This window comes from Mobula hypostoma, chromosome 12 (genome assembly GCF_963921235.1).
Source record: "Mobula hypostoma chromosome 12, sMobHyp1.1, whole genome shotgun sequence".
In the NCBI taxonomy this organism is placed as follows: Eukaryota; Metazoa; Chordata; class Chondrichthyes; order Myliobatiformes; family Myliobatidae; genus Mobula; species Mobula hypostoma.
The window spans coordinates 54008622-54033681 of NC_086108.1; the positions used below are offsets into that span (position 1 = coordinate 54008622).

The 25060-nt window shown below is 40.6% G+C and overlaps 1 protein-coding gene across 3 annotated transcripts in view; it reads left to right on the forward strand.

The window, feature by feature from the left end:
- The first annotated feature begins 4497 nt into the window (after nucleotides 1-4497).
- Nucleotides 4498-25060, forward strand: part of cachd1 (cache domain containing 1) — a 189978-nt gene continuing 169415 nt past the window's right edge. The window contains exons 1-2 of one of the 3 annotated variants that reach the window (XM_063064129.1): nucleotides 4498-4545; nucleotides 5388-5672. In XM_063064129.1, the coding sequence (XP_062920199.1) occupies nucleotides 5397-5672 (276 nt within the window). In that variant the 5' untranslated portion in view covers nucleotides 4498-4545; nucleotides 5388-5396. The other 2 variants (XM_063064128.1, XM_063064127.1) reach the window with 2 other exon arrangements.

Genomic DNA, 25060 nt, shown 5'->3' on the forward strand with positions numbered 1-25060 from the left:
TCATGATCATACCAAGGAGTAATGAAAATAAGTATTTGTCCATCAATTAATTGGTAAAGTGCAGAACTATGTATGCCAGTAAGCACAAGGGTGAATGGGATTTTGTATCATGCAGAACTTTGGATGACCTCATTTACACAGGATAGAGTGAAGGAGGCCGACTGTGTCTTGGAAGATTCAAGTACAGCAGTATTAACTGGTGAGTGAAAGGAATAAGCAGTCAAGACAAAGCAGACACCTCAGTATAGCTAGCCATATTTTTATGCAGTTATAATTTTATTTACATTACTAGTCTTGAGTCCATTCTTCTCTCCCTCAAACGGACTGTAAAATAAAATCATGTTATGGTTACTGTTACCCAGAGGCGCTTTCAGAAATGAGGTATTTAACTAATCCATTGCACAAAACCAATTCTAGTTTAATCTACTCAAGGAAATGCTGTATAAAGAAGTTATCCCCAAAATACCGTATGGACTCAATATTTAAGTTTCCTTTGCCCATCCTAAAATCACTGATTACCACCTCACTTGTCTAGTACATCTCATTATTTCTTCTCATCAGACCTACCATGGAGTTCCTATAGCTGGTCAAAACACCACACCTTGAGTGACTTTATGCTTTCATCATTTCAAATCTCCATCCAAATCACTTCTTCATCCCGGTTTCCTTAACAAAAATTATTCCTTTCTGTTGTATTATCAACATCATTAATTGAGAAAGCCTTTACCTGGTCTCCTGTCATTTAAATGTAATGTACCTTTAATATTCAGGTGCTGATCTATGACAATCCTGCAGTCATGTCTCTAATAAGTATCGATTATATTTATTAATTTCTGTTTTCACTCTTAAAGAATCCATTTGTTTCAAATGCTTCATACATTCAGGTATAATCTTTAGTTTTTTTCTTTTTTTATTATTTTTGCAACCCCTGTCTTACCTATTGCTACTTTAACATTTGTATTCTCTATTTCTCCTTGTCAGTCAGTTTTTCATTTCCCATGTTAATACTTTCCTCTTCAGTCTTCTCTCTGCTCTTTGAATCACCACATTCTTGCAACTTTGATCCTTTATGCCCACTATTTAGTTTAAAAACTTCTATAATCTCCTTCTGTTGACTGACCCCCAAACAGTACAGCTTCAACTTTCAACAATACTGGTGCTGGAGGCTCATGAACCAAAAGCTTTTCTGCCACACCTAAGTATGCCATTCTCTGTAAGTCACAGAAACAGGCCTTTTGGCCCCCTGAATGATCATTAAGTATATTTCTATTTACATTAATATTACTCTAAACCATTTTACTATCTCCAGCTCTCACCACCACCAATCTCATCCCCAAACTGTTGTTACTGCGCGGTCGGGAATCTTTCGGAGGGTAGGCCTCAAAATCCCCGGCTTTGCCTGCTGCTGGCGACCGAGAAGGAGGTTGAATCGGTCGGATAGAGATGGCGCTCAGTACTCAATGTCGGAGAGCTGATCAGAGCTCAAAGTTTTCGGACGACTCAGAGTCGGACCGTGGTCGGGTATGACAGGGAGAGTTTTTCTTCCTTCTCTCTGTCTGCGTGAGATGTGGGACATTTGAGAGACTTTGAACTTTTACTGTGCTCATGGACTTCTTCATCAAGTTATGGTATTGTTGCATTGTTGTAACTATATGTTATAATTATGTGGTTTTGTTAGTTTATTTCAGTCTTGGTCTGTCCTGTGTTTTGTGATATCACACCGGACAAAATATTGTATCATTTCTTAATGCATGCATTACTAAATGAAAATAAAAGAGGACTGTGTGTCTTCATAATCTAAACTGCACAATTTACAGTGACAAATTAACCCACCAATCCTCACACGTTTGGAATAGAGAAGAAAACAGATCACCTGGAGGAAACCCATGTTGTCACTGGGAGAATATGCAAACCTCATCCTCTCCCAGATTCTCTTACACAAGGTCAGGATTATATGTAGGTCCCTGGATCTGTGAGGCAGAAGCTCTACCAGCAGCATCACTGAGTTGCTTGTCCTATGCTAATTTGCAAGTGACTCATGTGAAAGTCAAGGAAAATGTGGGTCTGGAATGCACCTGCAATACAAATATTACATAGACAAACTAAGTTAGGACTAATGTCAGGAAGTTAACTACACATAGTTTTCAAGAATGAAAATGGAAACGGCACCCTTGGAATTATATAAGAAACAGCTAGATGTTATTATGCAGGAAGTACATAGTACTTTTGGATGGATACAGTAACAGGTCAAATAAAATCTTTCTCATCTGTATACAGCTGGTGTTTTGCAAGGAATGGGCTTGGTTTGTGTTAACATCAACTCCTCACCCAGGGGTTTGTATCTAAATTCTAACTTCAACCTATTACTTTTTTTCCCTTCTCTAGATATGTTGTTGTTTATATTATAAATATTTAAATACATTTTAATATTTATTAAATAAAGTAAAAATTCAAATGCATTTAAAAAGATGTCCCACTTCCAACATCTTTGCTGAGAAGATTGACAATAAAATGGTAAATTTTCTGGCATCGTAATTGGTAAAGCCCTCTCCTCCATTGTGCACATCTACATGAAGCATTGCAGGAAGGCAGCATGCAACATCAGGGGTCCCCACCAGCCCGCCATGCTCTCTTCTTGCTGCTACCATCAGGAAGATGGTACAGGAATCTCAGGATTCACACCAGCAGGTTCAGAAACAGTTACTACCCCTCAACCATCAGGCTCTTGAACCAGAGGGGATAAGTTCAATTTCACTTGCCCCATCATTGAAATGTTTCCTCAACCTATAGACTTACTTTCAAGGACTCTTCAACTCATGTTTTCAATATCCTTTGTTAACTTAATTATTTCTTTATTTTTGTATTTGTATAATTTGTTGTCTTTTCCACACTGGTTGAACAAAAGACAAATGGTCTCTCATTGATTCTATTATGGTTATTATTCTATTAAGGATTTAATAGAATAAATCCTTAATATTTATTAAGGATTAGGCCTCCGAGAAAAGGAATCTCAGGGTTGTATATGGTGACATATATGTACTTCGATAATAAATTTACTTTGGACTTTGAACCATCTCTCCGTTGTCCAGGAGCATATGCAAGGAAGATATTTTTCTTGCTTTTGAAGGATTAATCACTAGAAACTGTGTTGCTGTTGAAAAAATACCTGCTTAAAAGAAATTTAGATAACTTAAAAGGTAAGAAGTAGAAAAATTCCTTGCAGTTGTGCTATGTGTCTTGCATGGCCGCTGGTTAGAATCTTTAAACTGACAAGAGTCCAAATGTTCTTGAGAAACCTGGAATTATGTAATTGAATTCACACTCTGGATTTATTAGTTTCTGGTCTAAACTTTGAAACCTCTCTTGAATTGAAGAGTTTTAAAATTCTAGTAGACTTTTTCAACAGGACCCAAAGCCAAGTGTGTCAAGGGTTATTGAGGTTCCTGCTAGATCACTGTAAACCTTGCCAGTACTACGATTTTTTTTCTAATAAGCCTGATGATGTGTTGAGAGATGGAAGGATTTCTATATCCCTAGCTTCCATTTACTCCTGGCGATTGGTCTTGAGCTGTGATAAAATTGTCTACACTTATAGCATCAACTTCGGGTCCCGGACAACTGCTCCCACCTGGGGCAAAGAAAGATGCGGGATTGAATAGTTGAGGATCAAGACCCAGGAACGAATAGAGGTGGTTTACAAAACTGGGAAACAGCAATCACTAGGTCAAGCTCTCCGTTAAGGGGGAACATAAATTCAAAAGCCAGAGAGAGAGAGTCCGAATCGGAGATGGAAGGTGTAAACTAGTGGCGCCTGAACAGACGAAGATATAATTAACATTCAGCACCTGAAGCCAACCGAGCTTTACTAAACACATGGAATAATTCGAGTTCCAAAATGCAAGAGTTCTCACCATCAAACTAGATCACAAATAGTTAAAGAAAATACGTACTACATTCAAAATTAATTAAAAGGGTATTTGAAAAATTCCTCCACAAAATATAGATTTAACTGTGCGAAAGTAATTTAAAAAATACAGAGCCTTTTTTTTAGAATAAAGATTCGATTATCTCGTACACTTTAAGGCTACCATTCGATTTTCTGAGGAGGAAAAGCTTGGTAAAAAAACATTCGATTGTAAACTGAAACCACAGACGAGAAAAGAAAAGCAAACCAGCAGGTTTCCAAGTCTGCCCAGGCAGGTAAGCTCCATGGGATAAGAGGGGATACTCGGTGTGCAGCAAACAAACATATTCAACATTTTGAAGAATATGTTGCAATGTGCAATTTATCACACAAGCACACACTGTAAAAGTACTCTTTCTATTTAACACTTTGCTCAAAATTTTAACGATTTCTTAAATTCTCAATAGATTTTAAATGTGATTCAGCATCTCCCTTCACCGATTTGGAAATAAAACATTCCCACAAAAAGTGGAGTGGATTATATTCTTTGAGTGGAATGGATTTGCAAATATCTTATTACCTGAAATAAAGTACTGGAGTACATCACCAAGGAGAGGGTGACAGAACGACATAGAGGTTAGGTAATGGCATGTTTGTGTTTATAAACTTAGCAGATTTTGGGAAGAACGAAGATTTAAAGGAGTAAAAAAAGTTATAGATCTGTAGAAAAGGGTGAATAAGAGTGGATAACAATGAGATTAGTTTTGATTTCAATGCAGTGAGAAAAGAAAGAGGAAGAAGAACATGGAGGATGGTGCATCTGTAGTTTAAAAGAAAACAAGATGGGAACGTTTGGAGGAGAACTAAATATAAAGCTATTGCAAAAATAAAAGATAAGGTAGGTTGTGTCAGAACAGAGAGGTTTTGAATGCGAATCATTCCAAAGGAGACACATCTTTTTCTTGCATCTAGTGTAAAAGCCCTGGAGGAGTTGCAACAAATTCACTGCCCTTAAAAAAAGTGAAGGCAGTGTTCATGTTTGGTAGTTCATTGCGTTAATATTTAACGGGAATGATTATTAAACATGTATCAAAAATGACAAAGTGCATTTCCTCCGCAACCATGTTTGGAGCTGATTGCATTTCGTCAGGGAGGTTGCCATGGTTATTTGCTTGCCCTATGCGGAGATCCAGCGCGGATTTTGCTGCGATCTTTGCTGCTGGAATCCAAGTGTTTTTCTGCCAAAGAGTGAGCAGCAGCGTGTCGCGGGATCCGCACAGCAGCAAAGTACTAGCTCGCAGAATCTCTGTGGAATAAACATTTTTGTGTATTTTGTTTACAATTAGTGGGGAAATAAAGAAGGACGACTTCCATTTGGAAGGATTTGTGCACTTGGTTGACATTAGGAATGTGGGCCACAGTTTTTTAGCATTGGGGGAAAAGTTTGCCGCAGAGTTTCAGAAGTTTCTTGTCGCATCCACAGTTTTACATCATGGCGAGAGGGAGCCGCGGATGCGTTGAGATGGGAGCTGGACTCTCGGCCTGGGCAGCGGCAGCAGTAGCTCCCCGGCGCCGCCGTGCCCGCGCCTACAGCCCCCCGAGCGTTTCCCTCGTCGCCCCCGTGTTCCTGCTGTTGCTGCGGCTCATCTCGCCCGGATCCGCCGCCCCGCCGGAGTCCGGAGACTTCGCCATCCTGGAGGAAGCACAAGTTCTCGCGAATCAGATGCGAATCCTGGCCACCAGCGAACTTGGAGTCTTCAACATGCAGGTAAGGACGTGGATTTTCTCTGGTGGATGCTATCCGTTTGCGGAAGAAAATGGGGAATGCATCTTAATGCTAGAATATTCCATTTGGGGAACCTGCTTCCATTAATTCTGTCGTTTATCATTGTCTAAGATCTTGGGTGCACAAGTTGCTTGAGAAATTGCACCCATTGTTATTGGCAAATAGTACGGTTGCAAGCGTTTTGTCTCGTTTATTTAATATATGAACTGGTGTACTACCGGTAATTGGATCGCAGGGTATTAGCTCCTGCTGTCATACTGATCATATGAAATTAATTTTCACTCATTCCAAATGTTACCCATTCTAATATACTGTCTACCATTTAATATCCTTCTTTTCGCCTGTAAGGTCTCATTTTGCTTTTCACTCACTGATCCCAGCAAAGCTCTTGCTAGTTCCCAATATTGGATACAATCTATTCCTATTTTATGGAAACACAGATATTTATCATTCATCCCTTTGCCCAATTTGCCTTTGTATAGCTTGTAACGCGTTAACCCATTTCCAGTCATTGTTCTCTTCCATTTCTTCATCGACTTCTCTCAATTATTAGTTACCCATGTCTTGAAATCTTGTATCTAAGCTTGATACCAAGATACTCCATTTCTTTTTATCTTCTTGAACATAATTCCTTGTAAAATTTATGCTTTATACTTTCTTTTAGACCCATCATGTTTGGAAGGCATAATGTTGCACGATTGAGGATTAAAGGATTTTGGGATTGTTGGGTATCTCTGACCTGTGACTTCTCTATTCTGTTATCCCAGGCATTACAGGCTTTGCATCGGTGATGTGTTAGAGCTGCTGATGTTTGTAGTCGGATGCATTTCGAGTGGTTCAGTGATCTGTTTCTCATCATTTTGTAGTTTTATTTTGAATGCTCTTCCAGATATTATGTCACTTTGTACTCTCATCACAAATGTATGTAATACTGCTGTTTTTAAAATGTATATAAATATGCATCAGCATTCTTTCACTCGCAATGCAAGGGTGATCCTCCGTTTAAACTGTTTTGGTTTATTCCTCGCCTACATATGTCAGTGACGAACAGAAGGATGGATGGCATCTAAATCTGTATGGGGCTAACAAAAGGTGAAAGCAAATGGGCTTGACAATCAAAGAGGTGTTAAAACTTGCTGGCTGTGTGTGTCACTTTGACATGTGGGGTGGATTTGCATAGGTGGATGAAGATCTTTCCCCCACAGCACCCCAGTTCACCCTCTGTTTTTCTAAGTCAGGCGCCAGTAAACATTGATTGGCATTTTATTAGTAGTATAATACAAAGGACAAGCTTGAAGAACCCCATTGATTTAGGTGCTTGGTGTAGTGTGAAAAGGTATTAAACCAAGATTAGGAAATCCAAGATTTGATCCCTGATCTGTACACAGTTGGTTGATCACAGCCAATGCAGCAGCTGAGGATGGGGGTGGGGGGGAAGGGCAGTGGTGGGGTTGTTGATATGTTGTATTTCCAGGATGGGAAGGGGAGTATTAGCTGAGTTCTAGCATCTGATAACTATTGACCACTGCTTTAAAGTATGTGGGTGGTATATCCTTGATGGTGATGACTGAACTGATAGTCTTTTGACTGCCTTGAAAAGCAAGATACCAGACCAAACAACTGCCTTTGAGAGAGGAGTTCTATATATTTTCTTCTCTCTAACTCTGCCCAAATTGGCAGGTGTTGATAAAAGCACAAGGTTCAGGCACAGTATTTAAACTTGAGTAATTCTCACAATAATTTGTCTTCCTTTTAAGCACTTGCCTCACGAGGAATCAAATATTGCTTTCAGATTTATTTAACTTGCCATTTAAGAATGGTATTTTAATTTTGATAATGTGTATAACTTGGATCCTAAATCATAGTTTCCCGCAGGTGCTAATAGACATAATGTAATTTATTTATAGAGACTAATTTTACACTGAATTACTTTCTGCCCTCCTGGAAATGCTGATTTCTCCAGTGATAGATTCACAAGTATGGCCCCCCCATGGTGGCTTCTGATAATCTGCAGAAAGTGGCAGTCTTTGTGTGCAGTCATGGGTACTGAGTATTACTGAACTATCTTACTGTGGTGTGGCATTTGAGCCAATATCACTATTCACTGTTTCAATCAGCAATAGGTATGTGGGGATAACAATTGGCCGTGGCAGCCACGGATGATTTTACATTAACTGGTGTAGAGGTATGGTGATAGTTAACTAAATCAGTATAAATCAAGAACTGAAACAGGAATGTAGTTCATATTTAACAGATTGTGCATGCCTTTAGAAAAACCAACAATTCTTTGCATTGAGTGAGTTGGATTCTCAATATTTAATAACTCATTCAGTGTTATGTTGCACAGCTAAGAAGCTTGACAAAATAGTTTCCATTTTGCGCATGAGGATTCTAGAATAATAAAAAAATTATTGCACATAGTTGAAGTGTCATACACTCTAGTGAAGATGTTCCGAAGCAAGAGTCAATGCCTTAGAAGAACATATATAACTTCTGCTGACAAAAAATGAAGTCTGTGAACAATTGGGATCAGGCTGATCATTGGACTTCAGTAATTTAATCTGAGCCAAATATCAGAGAGAGTCATTTCTTGTGGATTGGCCAGTGTTTGTTTTATCTGACTTCAGTTTTGTTCTCAAGCTATGTGATAGTCTTAATTGCATATCATCTGAAGAACGCTGTAAAAGCTGGAATAAATCTAGATTCTGAACTTTTCCTCAGTGTCTTGAAATGCTCAAAGGGCTCGTTAAGCCCTGTGGTGAATAAATGGTCTGACCTCAGTTCTCATTTGTGGTGAATTCGCCAGCCTGTGCTATTAGTAAAAGAGAGCAACTATTAGTTAAATACCTAAGAAAATGCAATTTTTTAAAAAAATGTTGCGTTTATTTTTAATCATTATAATCGTAATACAATGGGAAATGTGGATGTGTGTCGCAGTGCAGGCTGATGAATTGTGTGCAAAGGATTCTGCTCAGGTATTAGGATACAAGAAATGGGAGCGGAGTAGCACCTTGATTTTTCATAGACTGGTGGTCATCTTTGGTAGTTACTGGAGTAGATCACGTGTGATACTACAGAATGGCCCCACTTGCATACAGCCTCCCAAGGATATTACATCTCCTTCAAACATTGTCAAAATACATTAATGGTGCTTGTCTGATGGAACATGACAACTCAATGGACAAAATTGTTGTTTCTCTGGTGTTATGAAGCTTAACAATTTAATTTGGAATTTAGTTTCATGAAAAGGTGCTGCCCTTTGAAATAAGGCACATTGTGCACAAGGGAACAGGGAGAAATCTTCCATTGTACGTGATTGCTAGTTGATTTCTTTCCAACTGTAATGTCATTCTGAAAGGTTATTTTGAAAAATGTCACCATTGCCAAAGACCGGATTTTTTTCATCTTATTTTACCATGACATTGTTCCATGAAATGCATAAAACAAAGTACATTCAGCACGTCCTGGAGGAACCATTGTTAGAATCCTGGGGTTTGTGAGAATAAATCAGAATTTTTAATCGCGCTTTGAACTGCAACATCAAAGTGCTCAGAAATCACTAATGATGTAAGCAGTGTCATATTAGCAAGGACTGACATTTCACTTCAAACACCAAGAGCACAGCTGTCTGAGGCAGATATTAAAAAATGTATATGCTGAGCAAGGTGGACAGGCTGATAATTAGGATTCCTATTAGCAGACACCAGTCTGAAAGCAGTTACATTTTGTGGTGAATTTTGGGTGGAAATTTTACAGCAAAATTGCAGTGAAATTATTTGAAAATGACATTTGCTTGTTTTAAATTGACTGTGAAACTGCAGGGATGAAATGGTCTTATTCAAATCTCAAGAATCTTGTTTTGTCCCCAAGGATATTGGGAATGCTTCATTCTTCTCAGAATATGACAGAGTTGTCATGTGAACTTCTATAAAATGTGAAAGTGAAATCTTTTGCTTGAATTGCATTAAAATATTCAGTAATATGAATTTCTGTCTTGGTTTATGTCAAGAAAACATTTTGAGTTCTGGTTTGAAAAATTTATAGAAACTTGATGTTTCAAATTGATGATGCTACTTCAAAAGTGGTATTGACCTGAACTGCTAAGTAGATTTGTTGTCCCGGATGCTGCCTGACAAAAAAAATGAAAATAAAAATCCTCACTCAGTGTTGCAGATTTTATCTCTTGCCACCCGTTTATATCGTGGTTCCCCCCCCCCATATACTTTTACCAGTATAATTGAAAATCAGAATTTCGGATGTTGGAAATCAAATAAAAACAGAAGTGCTGGAACTACAAGCGTACAAGGTAGCTCAGACAGAATGTGTGGAGGGTTCAGGTCAATAAATTTGCATCAGACCTTGCAAGTTTGGATGATGGGTTATTCAACTGGAATGTTAACACTGTTTCTCTGTCTGACCTGCAAGTGTTTAGACCACTTGTCTTTTCATCTTTTGGACATCCTTTCTTAGACATTGCCACCACTATCACTCTAGTTTTCCAGGTTTTCCTATTACAAATGTTTGTTTTTGTTTGATCTGCTTTCCCCAATGCTTCCCTTTGACTTAAAACTTGCATTTGAATTTTTTCCCAGTTCAATGAAACATTATTAACTCGAAACATTAGCGTTATGCCACTCTCCACAGATGCTGCTTGACCTGCTGAATATTGCCTGCCTTTTGTTTTCATTTCTCTCAGTTCAATACTGAGGCGATGGTACTTTCAGCTGAAACTTGAAACCAAGGACTTCTCTGCCTTAAGAAAATATAATCACCCATGGCACTTGTCGAAGAGGAGCACTAGAAATCTTCTTGGTGACTTGACTAATAGTTACTCCTCAATTATATCACTATATCAGGTTGCCTGTGGCTACGTCCACACTACGCCGGATAATTTTGAAAACGCCGGTTTCGAGTAAAAATGACAGGCGTCCGCACTAAGCGTTTTTCAAAATATCTCCGTCCACATTAGACGGATATTTGGGCGAATCTCCTCCTACCGGGCATTCGCAGGACACACAGAAAACAAGCGAAAAGGAAACGGTGTACTTGGTGCGCGTTTGTCCGGTTACGGAGTAGAAAAACTTAAAAGGAATTGCTCTTGGCTCTCGCGCAGGAGGACTTAAAACTTAAAAAAAACAAATACTGGAGCGTATGGAGGCAACCGACAGGGAGTTCACAGACAGTATGACCCGGCTAATGACGAACATTGAAAAACTGACTAACTCTGTTGCATTAATAAAGCACTTTGTTAAATGTATAAAACATGTCTGCATCAGTGTTATCTTGTATTTCCATACAATGTTACATCAGGCTGTTACACATCTATTGTCACAGAAGTACTTGCATAAATAGGTAAACCACCTTGGTTCTTGGTTCTTGATCCTCCAAAATATTCTGCATGGAATTTAAGCTGGAGGTGGCGGAGGGTGTTTTCTGTCCTTACCTTCATACAAGCGAGGCCAGAAAACAGGGCAAAGTGAGTATACTTATTTATTCAGTAAGCTATGGGTCAAAGTATTCGGTGAGTACATTTCTAACTGTTCTGGCTTCAGTCTCGCTGCCGTCTGTTCTGAAATTGTTAGGTTCTGTGAAGTGCAGAATCAAATATCACTGTGATGATTGTACGCTCTAGTATCAATTGTTTGGCGACAATAAAGTAATAATAATAAGAAAACAATGAAATGCCGTGCTGCTGCCATCTGTTGCGGCACATCATGACAGCGGTTTTAAAAAGCTCCGTTTACCATGTACTGCAACGGATATTATGCGTTTGCAGATTTATTCACTCTGGAGACCATTCCTGAAAATCTTCGTTTTCGAGGGATGAAAATGCCGTTTTAGTGTGAACAGAGGGTCAAAACGAAGAGAAAAAGCTTCGTTTTCAAAATTATCCAGCGTAGTGAGGACGTAGCCTGTGTCTGAAGCCTTCCGTTATGCAAATTAACTGCAACTTGGAGTTCGAAATTCAACAGAACAATTAGTCCTGTGGGCTTTTTTCCTCCTTGTGTGATGGTACTGGACTTGTGCTTGTAGAAAGTCTACACTCTGTAAATCAAGGAGCCTCACTGTGGAGTTGAGCTATCTGCAGTGTTCATGCAGGAAAACTTGAGAACACTCCTTCTGCAAAGATTGTAATAGAAGAGTTAGTAATGCTGCCCTAAGACCACAAGAGATCTTGGAATGGGGTAATACAATCTGATTATGATTAGATATGCCAGTGCCAAGGAATGGAACATACTGACTATTAAAGTCAAGTTGTAAGTTAAAGTTCTGAGTAGGTGAGCTGGCTTTGAATTGAGTTGATTGGCATTCCAACTCATGAACCAACAAAATAATCAAATGCAAATTAAGGTAGCAGTAGATATATTCAGTGGTTGAAAGTTTAGCATTGGAATGGATTATGTTGACTATTGATAATTTATTTATTTTATAAAAATATTGTAACTTCAGATCATGCAGAATAGAATGTTCAATGTAAAGGAAACTTCAAATTGAATTGTGCTGGTATATTTTAATTTGTATTTGCTCTGCTGCAGTGGTGCCATTTAAAAAAAATTACAGTTGTTGACCTCTGTCATTAATCATATTATCAGTTTATTAAAATATTTGGAGCAGTTTTGTTTTAGACTATTATTCTGTGCCATCTGTGACTGGCTTCAATTTTGCCAAATTGAGTTAACGAGCAACCTTAATAGCTGAGAGAAAGAAAGAAAATTGTGCTTAATTCCAGTTTGGGAAAGTAAATGAATGTCTCCTTAAAGACATTCCTCCTCAAACTGCAGTTTTTAACACCCTGCTTGGATTGACTGCAAGGAGAGCTCACAAACTGGATACAAAATTGGCTGGATGATAGGAAACAGACGGTAATGGTGGAAGGATGTCTCTCAGACTGGAGAACTGTGACTAGTGGTGTGCCTCAGGGTTAGTACTGGGCCCATTGTTATTTGTCATCTATATTAAAGAATTGAAGACATGGATAGTAAATTTGTACAAACTTGCAGTGAAGGGGAGGTTCAAGAATCGAAGTGGGATTTTGATCATCAGGTAGGTGGGCTGAGAAATGGCAAATGGAATTTAATTCAGTTTAGTGTTAAATTTTGGACGTGTTACATTTACAAAGGACTTTTACATTGAAGGGAAAAGCTCTGGATTCTATTGTAAACAGAGGGAACTTGAATTATAGGTGTATAGGTCTCTTAAAGTGGAGTCCCAGGAAGTCGGGACAGGGACAAGGGCTTTTGGCATGCCGGACTTCATCAATTTAGGCAATGAATTTAGAAGTCAGGAGGTTATGTTGCAATTGTACAAAATGTTGCTAATGTTGCACTTGGAGTATCATGTTCAGTTTTGGCCACCCTGTTATAGAAAGGATATGATGAAATTGGAAAGAGTTCAAAATGATATACAAGGACGTTACCAGGACTTGAGGGACTGAGTTGGAGGGAGAGGTTAGATTGGATGGGCCTTTACTCCATGGAGTGTAGGAGATTTGGGTGATCTCATAATAATGTATAAAATCATGAGGGGCACAGATGGGGCCCACAGTTTTTCTTCCCAGGGTTGTTGGGGAATCAAACTCTAGAGGTAATAGCTTTAAGCTTAGAGGTGAAAGGTTTAATAACAAACTGAGGGGCAACTTCTTTTTACACAATGGGAGGAAGCAGATGCTAAAGAAGGTGGTTGAAGCAGGTATATGAGATGAGCAATAGGAGCAGAATTAGGCCATACAGCCCATCAAGTCTGCTTATGATTGATTTATTATCCCTCTCAGCCACATTCTTCTGCCTTCTCCCTGTAATCTTTGACAGCCTTACTAATCAAAGATGCATTGAAGATGTATGTGGGCAGATGTATGGATTTCAAGAGTTTAGAGCAGGGGTTCCCAACCTGGGGTCTACAGACCCCTTGGTTAATGGGAGGGGTCCATGGCATAAAAAAGGTTGGAAGCCCCTGGTTTATAGGGATATTGGCAAAGTGCTGGGAAATGGGATTATCTTGAATACACTTCTCAGTTGGTATGGATACAATTGGGTCCAAGACACTTTTTCAGCATGGTGTGATCATTGACTATGAGAAATTATTAGGAGGGCCACTTGTTGACATTAAACTTTGGTTTTTCTCTCAACAGGAATGTTATTCTTCAGCGTTTATGGTGTACAGCCCCACATTCTAATCGAACTGATCTATTGATCTATTATCCTTCATGTGGTGAAGTGGCAGTTTGTATTTCAGTAGCACTTCTTTATATCACGCAGCCTTGCAATTCCCTTACACTGCCAGTGGAAAGTAGGGTTGGGAATTGATAAATTGGTAAAGGGAATGGAAAAGTAGAGATTTGGGGGCAATTGAAAAGATGATAATGTTTAAAAGGATCATAGTAAGATGGTTGTAAGTTGCCCACAGTGTTGGGTGAAGAGAGGTGATGTATATATATAGGGCAGCAGAGACAGAATGAAGAAGGGTGGTTGTGCATGAGGCTAGAAGAAATCAAGGACTATAATTTTAAATTCATTTTGAAGGAGAATAGGAAATCAGCGGGAGATTCACACAGAACCATGAAGTGATGACGTGTATGGTTTAGGTGTCTGTCCAGCAGCAAAGAGAGAGCAGGACTTCTTTCAGTGGTTACAACCATATATTACAAAAAAATCATCAGAATCAGGTTTATTATTATTATTGTCTCATCTAATTATTTTTTGAGGCAGCAAAATCATACAAAGGCATAAAATTTACTATAAATTTAAAAATAGTGCAAGAAAAGGAATAGTGAGTGAGTGTTTACGGACCATTCAGAAAACTAATGTCAGAGAGAAAGCGGCTGTTCCTGCATCACTGAGTGCGGGTCTTCATGCTTTTGTACCTTCCCCAACAGTAGATATTGGAAGGGAGCCTGTTGTTCAAGGGCTGAGAGAGAAATTTCATGTTCTTGATGCAAGTGTACTTATGGCTTGTATATTGCCAGTGACTAGTGGTGTACCTCAAGGGTCAGTAATGGGACTGCTGCTTTTCACATTGTTAGAAACATAGAAAACCTACAGCACAATACAGGCCCTTCGGCCCACAAAGTTGTGCGGAACATGTCCCTACCTTGGAAATCACTAGGCTGACCCACAGCCCTCTATTTTTTTAAGCTCCATGTACCTATCCAAAAGTCTCTTAAAAGACCGTATTGTATCTGCCTCCACCACCATTGCCGGCAGCTCATTCCACGCACTTACCACTCTCTGCGTAAAAAACTTACCCAACATCGCCTTTGTACCTGCTCCCAAGCACCTTAAACCTGTGCCCTCTTGTGGCAGCCATTTCAACCCTGGGAAAAAGCCTCTGACTATCCACACGATCAATGCCTTTCGTCATCTTATACACCTCTATCAGGTCGCCTCTCATCCTCCATCGCCAAAGATTTAGATAATGGAATTGATGGCTTTGTGGCAAAGTTTGCAGATGATACGAAGATAGGTGGAGGGGTAGGTTGTGCTGAGGAAGCAATGTGATTGCAGCAGGACTTGGATAAATTACACTTGAATGGAATACACTCTTGGGAAATGTATGATAGTGGATTTTGGTAGAAGGAACAATAGCGCGGACTCTTATCTAAATGGAGAGAAGGTTCAAACTTCGGAGGTGCAGAGGGAGTCTTTGTCTGCATGCAAGACTCCCAGTAGGTTAATTTACAGGTTGAGTCAGAAGGCAAATGCAATGTTGGCATTTATTTCAAGGGGAATAGAATATGAAAGCAAGGAGATAATGCTGAGCCTTTATAAGACACTAGTCAGGCCACACTTGGAGTATTGTCAACAGTTTTGGGCCTCAGATCTTAAGAGAGGTCTCCTAGTGGCCACACATTTTAATTCCACATCCCATTCCCATTCTGATATGTCTATCCACGGCCTTCTCTAATGTAAAGATGAAGCCACACTCAGGTTGGAGGAACCAGGTTGGAGGAACAACACCTTGCATTCCATCTGGGTAGCCTCCAACCTGATGGCATGAACATTGACTTCTCTAACTTCTGCTAATGCCCCACCTCCCCCTCGTTCTCCATCTGTTATTTATTTATATACACACATTCTTTCCCTCTCTCTCCTTTTTCTCCCTCTGTCCCTCTGACTATACCCCTTGCCCATCCTCTGGGTTTTTTCCCCCCTCCCCCTTTTCCTTCTCCCTGGGCCTCCTGTCCCATGATCCTCTCATATCCCTTTTGCCAATCACCTGTCCAGCTCTTGGCTCCATCCCTCCCCCCCCCGTCTTTTCCTATCATTTTGGATCTCCCCCTCTCCCTCCCACTTTCAAATCTCTTACTAGCTCTTCCTTCAGGTAGTCCTGACGAAGGGTCTTGGCCCGAAATGTCGATTGTACCTCTTCCTAGAGATGCTGCCTGGCCTGCTGCGTTCACCAACAACTTTGATGTGTGTTGCTTAAGAGAAGTTGTGTTGGCATTGGAGAGAGTCCAGAGGAGGTTCATGAGGATGATTTCAGGAATGAAGGGGTTAACATTTGGCAGCTTTGGGCCTGTATTCACTGGAATTTAGAAGAATATGGGGAAGGGGGTGTGTCATTGAAACTGTCCTAATGTTGAAAGGATTAGGTAGGGTGGATGTGGAGAAGATGTCTCCTGTGGTGAGCGTATCCAGAACTAGAGGGCACACCCCCAAAATTGTAAAACAGAGGTAAGGAGGAATTTTTTTTTAGCCAGAGAATAGTAAATCTGTGGAATGCTCTGCCACAGACTGCGGTGGAGGCCGAGTCCATGCGTATATTTATGGCGGAAATTGATTGTTTCCTGATTGGTCGGGGTATCAAAGGATATGGTGAGAAGGCAGGTGTATGGGGTGAGTGGGATTTGGGATTGGCAGTGATGGAATGGCAAAGTAGACTTGATGGGCTGAATGGCTTGATTTTGCTCCTATGTCTTGTGGTCTTATGGTCTAAATAACAGCTTCAAGTTCCTGGGTATCAGCATCTCCAAGGATATGTCCTGGGCCCAACACTTAAGGCAAAGAATGCATGCCAGTGGCTCTACTGTGTTAGGGGTTTGAGGAGATTGGTCACCATAGACTCTTACACATTTTTTTAGATGTACGATAGAGAGAATTCTAATTGGCTGCATCACAGTCTGGTATGGATGTTTCAAAACACAGAAACACATAGTGTTGTAGACTCAGCCAGCTCCATCACGGGCCTAAACCTCCCCACCATCAAGGACATCTTCAAGAGGCAGTACTTCAAGAAATTGGCATCCAGTTTTAAGGACCCTTACCATCCAGAACATGCTGTCTTATCATTACTACCATCAGGGAGTAGGTACGGGAGCCTGACCACCCATACTGAATGAGTTGGCAAAAGCTGTTTCCCCTCCGCTATCAGATTTGTGAACAGTGCACAAACCCATTAAACTACCTCGTTATTCCTTTTTGTTGCACTTTCTGTAGTAATCTTGTGTCTTTGCACTGTACTCTCTACAAAACCAAAAATTTGTGTCATTTAGGCCAGTGATAATAGATCGGATTGTGATTTTGATTCACCACTGAAGTGTATCTAGTTGTCTATATGCATACGTGCCTGCGGATTTGACTACATTTCTAAAATTATATTGTGAGGGAGAGCATTGCATGAACTAAGGTAACTGCAGACTGAAAATGATGGTGGGAGGAAAAAATGGCAAAGAAAACTATTTTTCCTGACAGACTGATAAGTAACACATGATATGGATCAGACATCTTAATCCCTAAAGCCCCTGGGCAGAGACGTGGCTTTAAGAATTATGGTGTTAATTTTTGAGTTAGACAGAACTGACACAGTGGAATGATTTGTGAGGAGGGATGTGGAAGTTTTCATTTGGTGGTTCTCCATTCAGCTCCACTAACATGGGATAAAGTTTTAAAGGTAAGTTAAAATGAGTGTGAATTTCCTTTGTTTATTAAAGCCCAGTGCTTGTCCAAATTCTTAGCTGTCCTCAAATACAAAATTTACTTCTATTTTTCCAAAGAATGAAGTTAATCGTAGGCTGTACTATTTGGAGTGATATTTATCTTTATTATAATCCATCCTGACTTGTTCCCGCTTTGCTCTCGGTCTTTTTTGCATGCACACTTCGAAAGCAAACCTAGTTTGACTGATGGAGGTTTGGATGACTTCATTCCAATAAATGGCAGTTAGAAGTTGTGTTGACTATTTTATTTCGGTCTTCCAGAAGGAGCTTTTTAACAATAAGAGATAGTGAGAATCTAAAAATCATACTGAAATATTTAGAAGGGAGGAAAAAAAACCAAGTAAATGAAAAGGTCAGTACTATAGAATCAGTCTGAGAATTAGAAGGCAATGAATGAAGAAGGTGATGATTCCACTATTTTAGGAGAATTGATAGAATATGAGTATGGAAGTGATTTAATGGATTTTAATATAACAGGTATATCTTTGATTTTTTTTCTGAATAGAGAGCATCGATGCATTTTTGCTAAAAATAAGCGAGTGGGGGGAGATTAAAAGTGGATGAGAGGTGAGGTGTTTTTAGCCTGGCAATGTTTTCTTTCATGGTCATAAATGTGAGAGTTGTTGAAAGAGCAATAAGGTCCTGGATAAGCATTCCTGGGATGCATCATTCTGCGTTAATCTGAAGTTTGCCTCGTGTGAGAACTTGTTACTGGTGCATCTCTTACCTATTTTAAAGAGCCACTGATTGCATTGCCATTGAAGGCAATTGCTAAATCATGGCAAAATGATAAGGGGGAGTAGAATAAAATTCCGTACCTTCATACACCAATAACTTACTCAATTTCAGGTAGAGATCTTGATGTTGCCTCATAATTTCTGTAGTACTGTGTTCTTTTTTCAGAAATGCTTAAATTTGTATACCATCTTTCAAACAATTGTATTATTTCATTTTGAAGGTGTGTATTTCAATTATACTGTTTCTATTTTTGTGAAAGGTTATTAACTTTTGTAAAATATATCAAAATGACCATAAATTTTTTGTTCATTTATGCATTGTGTATGCTTATTATTTGCTAGATCAGTACTGTTGTAAAATACAACTTATCTTTTGAAGTTGGTGGTCACCTATCATGTTGCAGTGCTGCAGTTTATGGATGTCTCCTTAATGTATGAATCTGTTTATCAAACTTCCTGCTCTTCACTGAGAGGAGTTTTTGACTGCCTTGTGTAATATCCTGGTTAAGATTTCTACTGCTATGCTGTGAGGTAGTTTGTATTAGCAATGTTCTGTGTGCTGGAAAGAGTGTATTGTCTTCAGCAAAGATAAGGAGGCATGTAGTCCAATTTAGGAATGTGTGTCAGCCAATCAGGATTGTGGGATGTGAAATAAGGTTCCAGAGAACTGTGGGGAAGAGTTTTCTGAAGGACGGTGGGGTTCGTGGTCTTTTGGTGGGAGCTGTGGGGCAGGTATATGTACTTGCTTTATAATTTTATGCTGGTGTACAGTCTGTCATTTCTGGGTGACCGGTAACTGTGTATGGGCAGTACTTATACAGCATTCACTCAAATTGAGCTTCCTTTAACCAGAACATCACGACATTCCTGTTTGTTGGAATCCCAAATCATACTAACTCTAGACGTATATTGTTTATGAGGGATGGCCTTGGCTGATAGCAGAGTTAGCTAATGAGCTGAGTTTGTATACGAGCCCCCGATGGGAAGATTACACTCGGTACCAGTTTAATTCAGTAACAAAACATACCCCAGTATTCTTGTATTGTACACTATTCATACAATAACTCCTTGAAAATGTACATTTTCAAATGACTGAATTAGCCATTTTATGTTTTCTTTCCTTAAAAAAAGGCACTTAACTTTTTTATCAGTGACAGCCACATTGCTATAAATATCTAAAAGCCACTAGAACATAATTGTATTATGTAACTTAAATGTCAGCCTTAAGTTTATAATCATTTTGTGTGGGAATGTAAAAGATTGACTGTGAGATACAGATGTCTTCCTTTTATAACATTCAGGATTTCGTGAGTTTTCACCAAATTGGTGAACAGGGATTAATGTGGCTGAAATTCATAGGTTTTTGAACTTTTACTACATTTTAGTATCTTTAATCTTAGCAATCTGATAAACTTGCACCCTTAATGAAAACTATCAAATATTTAAGTGTAAGGGTTCAGTAAGTTGTAATACGTCTTTGATTTAAAGACAAGGTGCATAAATAAACACTAAACCTGTTCTTTGGATTAAGTTAGAATGTAGGCAATATTAAGTTAAAGATCACAAGACCATAAGACATTGGAGCAGAGTTTTAGGCCACTTGGCTGATAGTCTATTCCAACTTTTGTTCATGGCTAATTTATTTTCCCTCTGATTATCAATCTCCTGCCTTCTCCCTTTAACATTTGCCCTTACAAACCAAGAACCTATCAACCTCTACTTTAAATATATCCAATGACTTGGCTTTCACAGCCATCTGTGCCAATGAATTCCACAGATTTACCACCCTCTAGCTAAAAATAATTCCATCTCGTCGCTGTTCTAAAGGCTGTCTGGTCCTAGGCTCTGCAACTATTGGAAACATCCTCACCATATCCACTCTATTGAGGCCGTTCAATATTTGGTAGGTTTCAATGAGAACCTCCTTTATTCTTCTCAACTCCAGTAGGTACAGGCCCAGAGCTATCACATACTCATTTTTCATAACTAATTTTTTCTTCTTCACATACCTAAAGAAGCTTTTACTATCCTCCTTTATATTCTTGGCTAGCTTACCTTCGTACCTCATCTTTTCCCCCCGTATTGCCTTTTTAGTTACCTTCTGTTGCTCCTTGAAAGTCTCCCAATCCTCTGGCTCCCCACTCATCCTTGCTATGTTATACTTCCTCTATTTTTATACCATCCTTGATTTCCCTTGTCATCCACGGTCACCCCTTACTCCCCTTAGAATCTTTCTTCCTCTTTGGAATGAACTGATCCTGCACCTTCTGTATTATTCCCAGAAATACCTACCGTTGTTGTTCCACTGTCATCCCTGCTAGGGCATCTTTCCAGTCAACTTTGGCCAGCTCCTCCCTCATGGGTCCATAGTCCCCTTTGTTCAACTGTAATTCTGACACTTCCGATCTTCCCTTTTCCCTCTCAAATTGTAGATTAAAACTTATCATATTATGGTCACTACCTCCTAATGACTCCTTTACTTCGAGTTCCCTTATCAAATCTGGCTCATTACACAACACTAAATCCAGAATTGCCTTCTCCTTGGTAGGCTGTAATACAAGCTGCTCTAAGAATCCATCTCTGAGGCATTCCACAAACTCCCTTTCTTGGGGTCCAGTACCAACCTGATTTTCCCAGTCTACCTGCATGTTGAAATCCCCCATAACAACCGTAGAATTACCATTGCGACATGCCAATTTTAACTCTTGATTTAACTTGCACCCTATATCCAGGCTACTGTTCGGGGGCCTGTAGGTAACTCCCTGAAAAGAGGATGCTGTCTAAGTTGCATGCCATCTTGGTCAACGTCTCTCATCCACTACATAGTGTACTGGGTGGGCACAGGAGTACAATCAGCCAGAGACTCATTCCTCCGAGATGCAGCACAGAGCGTCATAGGAAGTCATTTCTGCCTGTGGCCATCAAACTTTACAACTCCTCCCTTGGAGGGTCAGACACCCTGAGCCGATAGGCTGGTCCTGGACTTATTTCATAATTTACTGGCATAATTTACATATTACTATTTAACTATTTATGGTTCTATTACTATTTATGGTGCAAATGTAACGAAAATCGATTCCCCCCAGGATCAATAAAGTAGGACTACGACTATGACTATGACTATAACTCCCATCAGGGTCTTTTTGCCCTTACAGTTTCTCAGTTCTATAAACACTGGCTCTACATCTCCTGTCTGTCCCTTCGATAGGATGTATATCCCTGAATATTCATTTCCTGGTCCTCTTGAAGCCATGTCTCTGTTATTCCCACAACATCATACTTGCCAATTTCCAACTGAGCCTCAAGCTCATCCACATTATTTCTTATACTCCGTGCATTCATATATAATACTTTTAATCCTTTTAAAGTAGTACTTTTACTCCCCTCACCTTTCACATCAATTCCTATTGCACTTAGCCATACTCTCCGATCCCTTCCTGAGCTCTCTGCCCCTTTAATTCTGTTGTCTTTCTTAACTTTTCTTATCTCTCTTTCCTTTTAACTCCATCCTTATATTTCCAGTTCGTCCCCTGCTCCCCACTACTTAGTTTAAACACACCCGTGTAGCAGTGGCAAACCTGCCTGCCAGAACGCTGGACCCCGTCTGTTAAGATGCAACCCGTCCCTTCTGTACAATTCACCCTTACCCCAAAACAGATCCCAGTGGTCTAAGAATCTAAATCCCTGCTCCCCACACCAGCTCCTCAGCCACACATTCAGATCCCCTGTCTCCCTGTTCCTGTCCTCTTCAGCACAGGGAACTGGAAGCAAACCCGAGATAACCACCCTGGAGGTCCTGCTTTTCAGCCTTCTTCCAAGTTCTCTGAAGTCACGCTGCAAAATGTCTCTCATCTTCTTCCCGACGTCATTTGTGCCGACATGCACCACCACCTCCGGCTGATCACCTTCTCCCTTGAGGATGCCCTGCAATTGGTCCGTGATGTTCCGGATCCTGGCACCAGGGAGGCAACACACCATCCTTAAATCCTGCCTGTTGCCACAGAACCCCTATCTGTACCTCTCACTATGGAGTCCTCTACTACCACGGCTCTGGGCTTTGTTTCAGCGTCAATTTTTGACTCGCAGACCTGTCCGCCTCTCAGACTGGCACTGTCTTCTGTCCTGACAGCTTCCAAGAGGGTGAACCTGTTTTCAAGAGGCACATCCCCCGGGGTCTCCTGTACTCCAAGCATCTATCCCTTCCTTATCGTCACCCCCCCCCCCCCTTCCGGTATCTTCGGTGTAATGATCTCACTGCAGGTCCTGCCAGAAAAATTTCTGTTTCTCGGATGAACCTGAGGTCATCCAGTTGCCTCTCCAGTGCCTCAACACGGTCCTTCAGAAGCTGAACCTGGACACACTTTCCACATTTATAGCAGCCAGAGGCACCATCAATGTCCCTGACCTCCCACATCATGCAAGCAGCACACTGAATCAGTTGACCTGTCACTTCTTCACCACTTCTCACCCTCTCCAACTGTGGCATAGTCTCCTCCCTCAGCCTCCTTGCCGAAGACTCTCAAGACAAAGACTTGCACTTCCCTCGACAAGGCCTCTCCCCGACAGGCCGCTCCCCTAGAGCAAACCTTGATTATATTGGCTGATATTTTGACGAATTCGTTTGAATTGTTGCACCTCGGCCGACCTCGAACGTTTGTCTTGCAGGCTGGTCTCAACCGGGTTTTAAATCAACCACTCCTTCTCAGCCAAGATGTTATGTCAAACATACTTTTCAGCCCACCGTCACTTGCAAGCTCAAGGAGTTGATCTTCTTCCCACGCTGACATGGATGACACGTGCGTTCAAGTTCATCAGTGGGCGTGACAGGGAATGAGGAAAGGTGCAGCTGACTCGTATCGCCAAATCATATCGATTCCTCACGGCCCAGTAGCACGTGCTCTGCGGCCTGGTACCGGTCCGCGGCCCGGTGGTTGGGGACCACTGGCATATATGGAAGGAAGGGAAATAAGCAGCAGTGTCATGGAACATATATAGAGACTAAAGAGGAGGAGGTGCTTGCTGCCTTACAGTGAATACAGGTAGATAAATCCCCCGGGCCTGACATGATATTTCCTTGGACCTTGAGAGAGACTAGTGTAGAAACTGCAGGGGCCCTGGCAGAAATATTTAAAATGTCCTTAGCCACGGGTATGGTGCCAGAGGATTGGAGGGTAGCTCATGTTGTTCCATTGTTTAAAAAAGGCTCCAAAAGTAAACCAGGTAATTACAGGCCAGTGAGCCTGACATCAGTAGTAGGTAAATTATTGGAAGGTGTTCTGAGAGATCAGATATACAAGTATTTGGACAGCCAAAGGCTGATTAAGGATAGTCAGCATGGCTTTGTGCGTGGTAGATCGTGTTTAATGAATCTTGTAGTGTTTCTTGAGGAGGTTACCAAAAAGTAGATAAAGGAAAGGGTGTGGATGTTGTCTACATTGACAATAGTAAGGCCTTTGACAAGGTCCCACATGGGAGGTTAGTTCAGAAGGTTCAGACACTAGGTATCCATGGAGAGGTTGTAAACTGGATTCGAAACTGGCTGTGTGGGAGAGGACAGAGAGTGGTAGTGGATGATTGCTTATCAGACTGGTGGCCTTTGACTAGTAGTGTGCCTCAAGGATCTGTGCTGGGACCATTGTTGTTTGTTGTCTATATCAATGATCTAGATGATAATGTGGTAAATTGGATCAGCAAGTTTGCTGATGACACTAAGACTGGAGGCGTTGTGGACAGCGAGGAAGGCTTTCAAAGCTTGCAGAGGGATCTGGACCAACTGGAAAAATGGGCCAGAAAATGGCAGATGGAATTTAATGCAGAGAAGTGTGAGGTGTTGCATTTTGGAAGGACAAATCAAGGCAGGACTTACCTAGTAAATGGTAGGGCACTGAGGAGTACGGAGGAACAAAGAGATCTGGGAGTTCAGATACATAATTCCCTGAAAGTGGCATCACAGGTAGACAGGGTTGTAAAGAAGGCTTTTGGCATCCTGGCATTCATAAATCAAAGTATTGAGTATAGGAGTTGGGATGTTATGGGGTGGTTGTATAAGACATTGGTGAGGCCAAATTTGGAGCATTGTGTACAGTTCTGGTCACCTAACTGTAGGAAGGACATCGGTATGATTGAAAGAGAGTGCAGAGAAGATTTACTAGGATGTTGCTGGGTCTTCAGGAGTTGAGTTACAGGGAAAGATTGAACAGGTTAGGACTTTATTCCTTGGAGTGTAGAAGAATGAGGGGAGATTTGATAGAGGTTTACAAAATTATGAGGGGTATAGACAGAGTAAATGTGAGTAGGTTCTTTCCACTTAGATTAGGAGAGATAAATACGAGAGGACATAGCTTTAGGGTGAAAGAGGAAAGGTTTACGGGAACATTAGGGGGAACTTCTTCACTCAGAGAGTGGTGGGAGTGTGGAACGAGCTGCCATCTGACAGGGTAAATGCGGGCTCACTCTTAAGTTTTAAGAATAAGTTGGATAGGTACATGGATGGGAGAGGTCGGGGTTATGGACTGGATACAGGTCAATGGGACTAGCGGAATAATGTTTTGGCACAGACTAGAAAGGCCGAAAGGCCTGTTTTCTGTGCTGTAGTGTTCTATGGTTCTATGGTTCAGCATTATATTCTTGCTTGCTAACACTGCATTTGCTTTCCTTACTACTGACTCAACCTGCAAGTTAATCTTTAGGGAATCTGCACC